This window comes from Trematomus bernacchii, unplaced genomic scaffold, assembly GCF_902827165.1.
Source record: "Trematomus bernacchii unplaced genomic scaffold, fTreBer1.1, whole genome shotgun sequence".
Taxonomy (NCBI): domain Eukaryota; kingdom Metazoa; phylum Chordata; class Actinopteri; order Perciformes; family Nototheniidae; genus Trematomus; species Trematomus bernacchii.
In genome coordinates, this window is record NW_022987803.1 from 11,533,343 (window position 1) to 11,546,268 (window position 12,926).

General features: G+C 40.1%; 1 protein-coding gene across 7 annotated transcripts in view; it reads left to right on the plus strand.

Moving 5' to 3' along the window:
- LOC117498362 (1-phosphatidylinositol 4,5-bisphosphate phosphodiesterase beta-1) overlaps positions 1 to 12,926 on the plus strand; it is a 147,604-nt gene that overhangs the window by 76,407 nt on the left and 58,271 nt on the right. For 5 of the 7 annotated variants that reach the window (XR_004557570.1, XR_004557571.1, XM_034150407.1 and 2 more), the window contains exons 7-9: positions 1,134 to 1,209; positions 3,360 to 3,463; positions 4,806 to 4,972. Coding sequence is in view for 5 of the 7 variants with exons in the window: in XM_034150407.1 (XP_034006298.1) it covers positions 1,134 to 1,209; positions 3,360 to 3,463; positions 4,806 to 4,972 (347 nt within the window). In the remaining 2 variants the exon portion in view is untranslated. The remainder of the gene's footprint in view (positions 1 to 1,133; positions 1,210 to 3,359; positions 3,464 to 4,805; positions 4,973 to 12,926) is intronic. The other 2 variants (XM_034150403.1, XM_034150406.1) reach the window with 1 other exon arrangement.

The window sequence follows — 12,926 nt, forward strand, 5'->3', positions numbered from 1 at the left end:
ATACTGTAAGTACTGTCTAAGAAACTGTAGCATGATAACGATAATGATGATGAAAATGGTAATGATAATAATAAGAGGCAATGTCACTTTATGACAACAATCACAATCACTTTGACTGCTCATCTCTGTAAACATGTCTGTGGTTTTACGGTTTTACAAAGGATCACAAACAATATTCGCCATCAGGGCGAAGATATGCTCTACCTGATCAAAGGACTAATCGCTTTTCAAAATCATTCATCCCTTCTGCACTCAAACTTTTAAATTCTTGAAAGGCTTTTAACTTGATTATTTATTTATTTATTTATTATTGTGATGCTATGAACTATTTATAGTGTAAATTGGAATGATCCACATCTGTGCTCCCGGGTGTATCTGTGTGTGTTTTGTTCTTGTATGTTCCTGCCTGTGTACATGACATAAGCTGCTGCTCATAACCAATTGCCCCTTGCGGGATTAATAAAGTTGTTGCTTGATTGATTGATTGAATATCACGCTGTATGTACATATGGTGTTGAAACAGTGGAACACTATCCACATCCATGTGTTCTGTATTGTGCTGTTTACATTTGAATAGGAAGAGTTAATTTAGGGAATACTACTGTACTTTTCAAAGTTTATGTGTTTTACATTTTGTAAATATTAAAATCACCTCTTGGTGTTATACGATCTAACCCAGCAGAACCAGAGACTACTGCCTCTTAAATGCAAAGAAAGCTATCTAAAAACATAACCTAACATAGCCTTCATGAATAAAGCCTTTTCTTTCAGGGTTGTTTCATTAGACTGAATAAGTTGTATTTTTTCCCTCATTGTCTCTATTCATATTTTCTCTTTCTGCATAATTTACAGTTCCATTTTTCATCTTGGCATTCTCTTTGTCTCACTTTTGTCAGCTCTCCTTGCAATTATGTGGTTATATTCTCGCCTTTTTATTTCCTGTTTTTTTCCTCCTATTTTTCTTTTGTATGTTCCTGCCACACTAGAGCTTTTTTACAGGATGTCCTTAATAAGCATCCAATAAAAGCTGTTATGAATTCATCCGTTTGACACTGAGGATCAGAGCGAAAACTCCTCTTTCTGTGTGGCCTTTTCTGCGATTACTCATACTGGTGTGTTTGTGTCCCCCGCAGTATCTTCAGGATGTTCTCCGCAGACAGGAAGCGAGTGGAGACAGCCCTGGAAAACTGTAACCTCCCTTCTGGCAGAGTAAGGCACCAAAATACTGAATCTCCTCAAAGCTGTGTGTCGCTCCGTTTTATCTTAGTCTCTAAGCTCTTTTATCTTCTCCATCCATCCATTAGTGTGTCCTCTCACCTCAGCTCGATCTCTATTCTCCTGAAACAGCGGCAGATTGCTGCTTTGCTCATTTGTTTGGAGTGTTATTTTCTGGATGTCTGCATGACTTCCCAACTCATTTAGCCTTGGTTGTAATTAAACAACCCGTTGGGAGCAATCGAGATGACAAAAGCTGTTTTAGCTTTACCGCTCTCAGATATCAATGGAGAGAAAGGGGTGTAAAACAGTCCCCAAAACGGCTCACAAACACGGTATTCAAGCAATAGATTCAAGATGTAAGGTGTTTATTGTATGCACAATAGGTACAGAGTAGTTTGTCAATGAAAGTCTGAAGTCTCAGGATTCTCAAACAGAATAACACACAATATACTTAAGACATAAAAACAAGGGAAAACCGTGCAAGAAGAGGAAAATAATAATAATAATAATTGTGCCACAATATGACACAAATCTGACAGAATGTAAAATGAAGTACTGTACAGTGCAATACATACTGGTTATTGTAAAATATTACTATGGGGACCGGCAGCATGCAACCCTTTAATGCAGCTCTGTTTACATGCTTGGGCACGTGCATATATCAACCTGCAATGAATGGCTTCAGAATACAAACAGAAATCATACACACACACAAGAAATACAAACACAGACACACACACTCAGAACAAGCTATACATAATTAGCAGAGCAGGAGGTACCAACGTGTTGCCGTATGAAGGTCTTTTGGGATTTGCTGTTGTTCCAACGCGCGAGTAATTACAGCTAAACGGTGGTGCTGTTAATCCCTAGACGACACACACACACTAACAGGCAAAAGCACATGCACACCAAGGTCTTTAGAATGACTCATTGAGTTTCGGCAAGGCTTGACCTGCATCCCCCCCCATCCCTCCCCTCCCCGGCAACCTCCCTCATCTTCTTTTCTCCCAGTATTCAGTTCTGCTCTGTTTCTCACCGGCACAATGCTCGTGCCTGCACTGTGTCTTTATCAGACCCGTTTGGCTCTGATAGCTCTATAATTAGCCCTGTGGCCGCAGCTTTTTTTGTTAAAGTCTCGGTTCAAATTGCAGGCAGACCTTTTCGGTTAATGATTTGCATTTGTAATTAATATGCGTGTAATGGCTTCCACAGGGAGAACAGAGGTCAGCGATAAAGCATCCCATAGGATTAAACACAGGATTTGACTTGAACGATTAATCTTGTTCAGGGACGAATGTTGTGAAACCGACTTGCAACATTTTAACAATAGCTCCCTAAATCAACTGAGATTTTGAAAATGAATCATTAAATTGCATAGAGAAGAAGCGCAATTAGGTCCTGCCCACACTGAAGAGGGAAACAATTCAGCCCTTGACATTTTATTGCATGAAGATTCATTCTTATCACTTTGGTATGCTAGCAATAAAACAAATGCCTTTTAGCTGCTGCTTGGTCTGGTGCACTATCAACGGGGTAAAGAACCCAGAAATAAGGCATTACAAGCTGCTGAAGCGAAAAACTAAGCCTTTAAGAAGACGAAAGAGCATACAGATGGGGGTTATAGGACTTGAGGTATCAGCTGTCGAAGGAGAAAACTGTGGGATTCAGAAACTCAGGGTGCAGGGAGTTTTGTCTAAATGTCAGTTTTATGCTAACTCTATATGTCATAATGGAAGGTGGATAAATCAGAAAGCTGTGCAGTATTATGTTTACAAGTGCCTAAGCTAACTACATTAGCTTGCTAACACTTACCGTAGCTAACATTAGCTTGCCCCATCACCATTTAGTTATCAAATGCGCCGCTCGTAGACAACCTTCTGCAAGCTGAAGTATTTAGCTAGCTCAAGGCAATTTGATAGCCTATCAGTTCTTGGTTGCTTATTGTGGCACTGATCATTCTACTGTGCCTGGTTTCAGAGTATGATTTGTACGTACTCTACGGGTCCCCATTGGGTGCATATTTGTGTTGCCTTTACTTAGAAGCCAGTGAAAATAGAATTGCAGCCGTACTAGTAGATCATTATAGAACCAAGAGATGATACATATTTATATAAAAAATAACCAATTTTGCTTGTCTGCAGCAGAATGACTCCATCCCCCAGGAGGATTTCACTCCAGAGGTCTACAACATGTTCCTGAGCAACATCTGCCCACGGACCGAGCTGGACCACATCTTCTCTGACGTGTAAGAACATTGTTTCCCTCTGGTGTATTTGCCTTTTAAAAGTCTCTTAGGAAGCAATCATCTCTTCAACCCCCAAAGAATACACTAATCCCAGGTTAGAAAGAAAAGTAAATTTAAAACCATGTGAGTGATTCATTCATTTCATTTATTTTTCCCAAGCCAACTGTTTCTCGTTTCAGACTGTCAGCGATAATGGCTGCCATCCTTGAAAAGCAATATGGCTTTGCATATTTAGGACACCTGCTTTTACCTAGTCTTCCAACCCAGTCTCACGGCATTTCGTGTTATTAGTCACGAAATTAATTTAATCTATTGATTCGTGTTCACCAACACGATTTTCACATTTTTTTCGTGTCACACAGAACGATTTTAAATGCAATGTATTTCTATTGGTAGTATGTTTCGTGCCTGCAACACGTCTTTTTGTCCGGTCGGGTCTTGGAAGACCAGAAGCTGTGTGGTTCATAAAAACATGTTCTTACTCAATATCTTACCCTAAGCCTAACCCTATCCCTTTTATGTTAAATTGTATAATGTCTGAGTTTTGTTGCCGTCCGTGAGGAAAATAAATGGCTCAGAGCCTCAGAATACTGACATCTGTATTTTATGTCATCTTTTTTTCCTTCTAATTTGTTATTATTTGGTGCAGGCACGAAACATACTACCAATATAAATACATTGCTTCTAAAATCGTTCTGTGTCAGAATACTTAAATCTGTATTTTTTTTAATGTCTTTTTCCTTCTAATTTGTTATTATTTACATTGCTTTTAAAATCGTTCTGTGTGACACGAAAAAAATGGCGAAATCGTGTTGGTGAACACGAATCAATAGATTAATTTCGTGACTATAACACGAAATGCCGTGAGACTGTGTTGAGTCTTCATACTATGTTAATTAGCACAGAAATGTGTGTTGTAATGGCCCTGGTGGGGGGGCCCACTCGTGCTGAGTTGCCCTGTTGGCCCCCAGGGACTCAGACCATCAGCCGAGGCAGCATGGCAGCATGACCGGGGCCACTCCAAAACATAAATCTAGATTTTAATCACAGTTAAGGGAGATGGCATAAGAGCCGGGAGGATATGGAGATGATAATTGAATGGAAGAGGCTTAGATATGAAAGGCGTTTTAATCAAATCTCATAATTTACTCAACACAAGATTGAATCCTCTCTTCTCCTTTGCACTTGTGTTGCCCTCCATTTCCAGATCTCCTTTCTGCTTTTATTACCGCTCCTCCCTCCATCCTCTTACCCTTTTAAAAGTTTCTCGTTTCCCCATTTTTATTTGCCGTCTCAATTTTTGTGGACCCACAACTCATGTATTCCTTTTCCCTCCTCACAGGGGGGCTAAAAGTCGTCCGTACCTCAATGTGGAGCAGATGACAGAGTTTATCAACAATAAACAGCGAGACCCTCGTCTGAACGAGATCCTCTACCCTCCTCTCAAACCAGAGCAGGTCCAGGTGCTGGTGGACAAATATGAACCTAACGCCTCTCTGGCACAGAAAGGTCAGTGGCTCAAATGTCTGTCAGTACAAACACAAGCACACTGTAATGCTTACATGTACACACAGACACACAAAGGGAACTGTCAACAACTACTTGTATACCTACTTGTAATAAGGTGTGTAACACCCAATCAATTAAGTGCTTTTTCTTAAAGGTCTCATGTCATGGCCATTTCTACTGATCATAATTCCATTGTTGAGGTATACTGAAATAGATTTATATTGTGCAATTTTCCAAACTCACATTGGTTCCTCATACAGCATCTCTGTAAAGTATGTGTATTCACCGGTATTCACTCTCTGTCCTAAACGGCTTGTTGGAGCTCCTGCCCCCCCTTCCCTGTGAGCCCAGTGTGCTCTGATTGGTCGGGACGTTACGAGGCTCGCTGCTCAGTGAGCTGGCTTACTGGTGTGGTTTCCGGGTCAGCGATACAGCGAGACAGCGCAAAACTCTTCCTGAGCACACACAAACACTCACAGCCGAAGTAAAAACAATAAGTGTGGCTTGATATTGAGTAAGAAAAAGGTTTATAAACGCTGTGAGAATGGGTCTGCGGAGAGCATTTCTCCGCGATCCCAACTCGTCTATTAGAAACCAGGGAGCTCTATGCAAGTCAATGGGACTCCCTGTTAGTTGAACATTTACGTTAAAGGTCCCCCCACTGCGTTTGATAGTGATGCCAAGGGATCCTGGTGTGTGATGAGCTCCGCAGATTGGTCCATTTTGGTTCCTGGAAGAAACAAATGGTAAAAGAGAAATCTCCAACGAGGCGTTCTGGGGCAGCATAGACAGGTATTTTCTGTGGGTGTACTTTGAGGGTTTTTGACTCTGCAGACCGTTTACATGCATAAAAACCTTCATAACACACAAGGGGACAGGTAATAACCGGAAAAGCATGACATGGGACCTTTAAGAAATGAATAACTGCTGAGATTGTTCTAAAACTTGTACCTACTGTAACGAGACGGAAACATCATAAAACCTAATACAATGTAAAACATTTTAAGGATATTTCTATAACAGTTTTACCAATGATGTTATATGTTCATACTTCAGGTGAGTCTTTTTTTCCTTTAAAAATGTAAAATGAAAAGTTTTATTTTTATATTTGCAAAGGGTGCAATATTTGACACTGATTTCATGTTTAGAAATTGGAAATGGAATGTGAAATTGTGCTACAGATGGCAGGAGGTACAGGGTTATCTAGAAAATGCAACATATTTAACGCTCTATTAATTGGCTCCATTAGACAAGAGTGGATCTTTAATAAAACATAATTAAAAGATGATGAGTTCTGCAGGAGATGACTAATTTCGCACAAGCTAGCATAGTGTCTCTTTTTCCTTGTTTGATCTTGTAACATTTCTGCATTAAAAAAGGGTTTCAAATTGAATTTGCAAAAAATAAAACCGATTTTATAATGTAATAAGCAATTACCATATGTTAGAACAACTGTTAGAACATATACGCTATTGGGCTTTCTCCCCTTTTTGATCAGGTTAAATGCAGATTATATTACATTTTCAGGTGTTATTACATTTAGGGAAATTATTTAATTATTAGGTTCTACTAAAGCAGGGGTGGGGAACCTCCGGCCCCTGGGCAGTATACGGCCTGCGAGACCATTTGATACGGCCCTCGAGGTAATTTATAAACACACGCAAAAAACAAAATTAAAGAAATCTAAAAGAATTTTAAAAAGCGAGTGCCTGTTTTTTCTGGCTAAGGTCAGGGTCCTTGAACACAACACGAGCCTAACGTGTCATCACGTGGTATATGTCTCGTCTGACAGTAGTGATGGGAATTCCGGCTCTTCTTGGTGAGCCGGATCATTTGGCTCGGCTCACCAAGAAGAGCCGGCTCTTTCGGCTCCCAAACAGCTCTTCAGTTTACCACAAATTATACCTTTTATAATTCAAACAAATGTAGCCCTGTTTTGACTAATGATTTATATGTGTACACATATATCACTTAAATACATCTTTTGTACTGAAGTATTCAAAAGTAAAAATTACATGTTTAATATAAATGATTTGCTGTGGCCAATTGTTTTCATTGCATTTACAGACCCTTGTAACTCTCTGATACCACCATGAATGCACTGACTTGCTTGTAGAACCACGCTACACAAAGCAGATAGCAACACCTATAAAAACTTAAGCATAGACATTTAGGGGCTACTGTATCGATATTTTAAAATTATATTTAAAGAAAAGGCCCTGACAAAACAGCAGGGCTCTATTTCAGTATTAACTATAGAAAAAAAGACAGCAACAGCTGACATCAAATCTTTGCTGAGCCTAAGGTTAATCATAAATAAATAACAGTGAAAATAAATATATTGCAATGCTCAGTTCAGCAGCATCCAACCGTCTCTAATCATAAAAAAACATAATAAAAATAAATGTATTGCAATGCTCAAAACAGCAGCATCCAACAGTCTCTAATCCTTGGATATTACATGTCACTGCATGCATGCACGAAGCAGCTGTAGCGCGGAGATCATCATATCATTCTGTCTGTATTACTTAACTTACTTTGAGCCGGCTCGTTCGCGACCGACACATCACTATCTAACAGGGGTGCAGTTCTGCTGGAGAGCACAAGAACGCCGCTCCGGCATTCAAAAATTGCAGTAAGGAGCTGTACACATGCCCCCGGACCTCCCTAGAGGAGGTTAGGTCCGCCCCCCACTTAAATCATGTTCACATGGATAGGAAACTAAATACATTTGCACACATCTTGTGTTCATATCTTTCTGTTTGGGTGGTCATGCCACACCGTGCATGCATACACGAGTCATGGTCAAATATCTGGATTAAGAGGTTGCTTTTTCTTTGCACAGCATGAAAGAAAGGCGAAATGAATGGGCTGTGATTTTAGTATTTTTAAGCAGAGGTCAATAATTTGTACGGCCCTCAGAGGATGTTGTAAAAATTGAAATGGCCCTTGAGAGGAAAAAGGTTCCCCACCCCTGTACTAAAGGATCTTTCTCAATTAGGACGTTTCATGTTTAGGTAACCAAAGTGCAATTGTGTTTCGTAATTAAACATTTTAGATAGCACGAGCACAAGCAAGTTACCATATTTGACCTAGATATCCCCAAACTTGTCCAACCCTACCCCTAACTCTGTACTCCAGCCCCCACCACCAATACATTTAGAAGGGGTGTTGCCATAGCAACTCTGCTGAGTGGTGTCCAAAAACTCTGAAAGTGACGGGACGCAACGGGGTGCCAGGGAACGGAATGCTAGAAGTCTGTAAAAAACACACACACCAAAATGTTCACCCTCTCCAAACTCTTCTCAGGCTTATCTGAGGATATTCCCTGCCATTTTATTTACAATAATGGGATTACGAGAATCCTTCAGTAGAAAGAAAGTGTGTAAAAGAGAGAGAGTGAAAACATAGAGAAAGGGGGGTTTCAGCTGCTTTACGAGAGCTTGAACAAAGACCAAGTAGCCAACGTAGTGCAGCAGAAAACTTGTATTGCTCTGTTGAACACAAATGTACATTTAGGTATGTTAACAAGGACACACACACTGTAAGGAAGCAGTGGTGGAATATTAATCCACATTTACTCAGGTACAGTGGCGAGCCGTGACTTTTATACCTAGGCCCTCTGACCCCCACCCCTTCCCTCGAAAAAAAAAAATAGTTATTACGTCACAGCGTATACAAAATGTGCAAAATGAATCAATCAATGAAAGCGACCCTCTACCACACAAAACAACACCTGTACATAACCCAATTTGTGTTCTTTGAAATTGAAAAGGATATTGCATTGTGTTTGTTACTTTCGTTGCAGTTGTATGTCAAGTGTAATTTGGCATGCTTTTATTTTGAAGGCGAGTTTACGCTGTTGACAGGAAGTTGTTGTTGCTATGGAAACAAGAAAAGCTTCACAGCGGGCAGAACTTGTCATAAAGTCCGCGATAATAAAACCCACCCATTTATAGGGAAGATATGATTGGTCAATTGTACTGTCATTTGACATTACTCTCTCGTTCAGTTACTCTAGCTGGCCCTCTGTGAATTTACAGCAGGACCACCAATCAGCTCCTGTCTTCACAGTAACTCGCAGAGACGAGCTTCTTTCATTTAAACCTTCACATTCAAACAGAAACTGAATAGGCAGATTCGAAGGATTTATTTCTTTGGAAATGTTATTTTAAATACAATTAAATCAAGTTATTTTGGTAAAATTAATGAAAAATATAACAAAACAAATATTTTTTAAAAATATATTAAAAATAATATATATTTTTTAATGTTTTTAAATATTATTTTGTAGAATATCTTAGGCCCTCAGAGAGGGCCTAGAGGGCCCTGACGGCTCGCCACTGCTCAGGTACTGCCCTTGAATTTCTCTGTAGTTGTTCATTACTTGAGGTATTTCCATTTTATAATACTTTTAACCTCTACTCCAGTAGATTTTAGAGGCATTTATTGTTAAATCGACTAAACTTATTTGACAACTTAAGTAAGCAGTAACTTTGCAGATTGACATTGTTTGTAAAAAAGACAAAATCGATAACTAAATAATAGGGCTGTCAAGTTAACGCGTTAATAACGCGTTAACGCAAAAAAAAATTAACGCCACTAATTATTTTAACGCGATTAACGCATGTGTATTTTTTGTCCTCGCCGCCCCGTAGTTTCAGAGCGCATCGAGTTTTAAAACACCATCTACAAGCTGATGCCGACAGCCCCGCTCCTGCTGCCCGCTTGTGGCAGACCACACTTCCACGCTCACCGGCAGCCCCGGACTGGCCATCGGGAGGACCGGGAGGGAGTGTGTATGTGTGGCGCGACTCGCGCGAGCGAGGCACACCTTACGTGTTGTTGTTGTTAGCATCTGGTGCTAGCTAGCTGCGCTAATGGATATAAGGAGCTGTTTCAAGGACATTTCGCCGACAACTGCGCCGAGCACTTGACTTTATGCAGGTAGTCAGACAGTGGGACATTGTACGAAAAGTCAGCTCACTCAGCACGGATAGTACGCGCTACATGATTGCAGCGTCCAGGCAGCACACGTTCGAGCATATATGCCTTGAGCGGCACATAGCTCCAACACACACACACACACACACACACACACACACACACACACACACACACACACACACACACACACACACACACACACACACACACACACACACACACACACACACACACACACACACACACACACACACACACACACACACACACACACACACACACTGTATTATTGTATGAGAGAGGTTCCAGGTTGAATTGAGGCGAATATTTGTAATGTTCAGGTTGTTGTGTTTAATATTCATGAGAATATTTGTCATTGTTCAAATGATAATAAACAAACATATAAAGCATATTTGTCCACTCATATGTTGATAAGAGTATTAAAAACTTGAAAAATATCCCTCTAAGGTACATTTAGAACAGATAAAAAATGTGCGATTAATTTGCGATTAATCGCGATTAACTATGGACAATCATGCGATTAATCGCGATTAAATATTTTAATCGACTGACAGCCCTACTAAATAATTCATTCGTAGTACATCTTCAACACATCTGTGTGGCCAGTACGGCAGTTTTGACCAATTTTACTGGAGGGGCCATAAGAAGGTCAGTTATTTAAATTGTAAATCTGTTTGTCCAAAATAAGGCTACAGCCAGTTTGCTTAGCTTAGAAAAAAGTCTGAAAACTTTGGGAAACAGCTAGCCTGACTCTCTCAAAAGCAAACAAATCCTGCCCAGCAGCATCTCCTAATATCTCTAACACATTTGTTTAATCTGTAATTGAATCTGCTGTTTCATGGGGCGTTGGAACAGTTGCCAGGCAACTAGTATTAGTTAGGCAACTTATTTTGTTTCTAAATTGGCTGTCTTTGCACTACGTTTCTATATTAGTATGCGTTCAATTGATGAATATGTGTGCACATTCATTTTTCTTTGTAGTTACTAAGAATCACTTTATTTCCTCTTTATGGCCTAGAAAGCACCAAAAACTGTATTAAAGGGGACCTATCATGCAAAATGCACTTTGTTATGTCCTTTATACATAAATATGTGTCGGGGAACTCACGCAGCGTCAGAAAATAAAACCCTTTCTCTTTTCCTTCGTACCCAAATCTTTTAAAAACGGGGGTACAACGAGCGGATACAGATTTGCTGCCGATATTACGTAAAATTGGCGGCGGACCCACAGAAAGTTGCTATCAGAAACAATGCCTGACGTGTCTTGGACGTAATCTCGTCTTTGTTTACATTAGCAAGCCTCGCTAACACTCATAGCTAACCTGTACTGTAGAGCACATGTGTTTAAAAAGCAGGAAATAAAAAAAGGAACTCACCTTGTGATAAACCCGCAAGAGAAAAAGCATTTGAGCTCCATACTGTTTCAGAAATAATCCTTGATGTGGTTTAGAACAGGATGGCGTTTTATCACAGCAGAATTTAACTTTATCTCCGGTAGAATTCTGATCAGGCATTAGCTCCGCCTCCTCTTTTTTTTTTTTTAAAGCTAAGGACCCAAAATCAGCGTTTCTCTAACAGGGCTTCAAAAGAGGGGGTTGAGCAATATGAGGCATGGCTACAATGGGTGATCTGTTTGGTATTTTATGCAAAAAACTTCACAGACATGTTTTGTATAGGTATGGCCCTACAATATATTTTTCCAATTTAGCATAATAGGTCCACTTTAAAGAGTTAAAGCCAGGGTCTCACCCCTATAAATATTGTTCCTATCTAACGATTAAAGATAACACCTTCAACAATGAATGTGAATAAATAAGAAAGATAACACATTTGCAACGTAGACAAACCACATAAAAAACATATATAATTATTATGTGAGCAGGCAGGATCACGGAAACAGGCGCAGCAACAACTCATGATCCAGAAGTTACTTTTAATACCGGCAACCTGCCAGGTGGGAGACACACAAACTCTGGATGATGCCGCAGATGCTGAGGTAGTAACGTGCATTTATGGGACATGGGTGGATGAAGATAGAGAGGACATGAGTTCAAACAGATAAAGAGAAAGATAAGAGAGAAGAAAGTCTAAGCCTAAAGCAGCGTAACTAGGGGCTGGTTCAAGGCAAGCCTGAGCCAACCCTAGCTTCATCAAAAATAAAGTCTTAAGCCTCCTCTTAGATGTGGAGAAGGTGTCTGCCTCCGGGAAACACTTTGTAAGCTGGTTCTGTAGAAGAGGAACTGGCAAACACTTCTAGACATTGCCCTACATGTGAGTTGTACTACAGCATGCCCAATGATTTGTAAAATATCCCTACCTCGGGTGTGTTTTCCAAGCAGCGACAGTGAGCACTGCACAATCTTCACAGATCATTAGATTATAAACCTGCATAACGCTGCTCACGAAAAACCTTTATAACTACGCTGCAGATCCAACGCCTAATTGAATAAACTTAAGAAATACTTCAAGAACAAACAAACACGCTAGAGGCAATTATTAAACAGAGTTTCTGTTTTTCAAATTAAAAAATGCTAATCTTTGGTGCCAGGAGAGGCTGGTTATCTAAAAACCTGTTTAGTATATCATTATAATGCCCATCACATTTGCACGTTTTAATACTCATTATACTGAAAGAAAATTGACCTGAACTGACTCAAGTAGTGACTCTTCAATCATCTCTCCTCCTGAAGTACCTACTTTACTTTTTTTAAATGTGCGACACAATTAATCACTGGTACTTCAATGAGATCAAATAATTGTTTTTGAATCACATTGATAAAAACATTTGACCGCCCTGTGTTTGGCTGTGATTGCAGTCGTGTGCTCGTGCTGTGATGTGGTGTGTTTGGCCTGTCCCTGTTCTCTGGAAGCGTGCCCTTCTCTGTCCCAGTGACAGATTTCCCAACGTGAAGTATGTATCTAGCCGGAAGAAGTGCTGCCATCTGCTCTACAGAGGGGTCCAGGGCTCCACATGCTCCCTTCACAC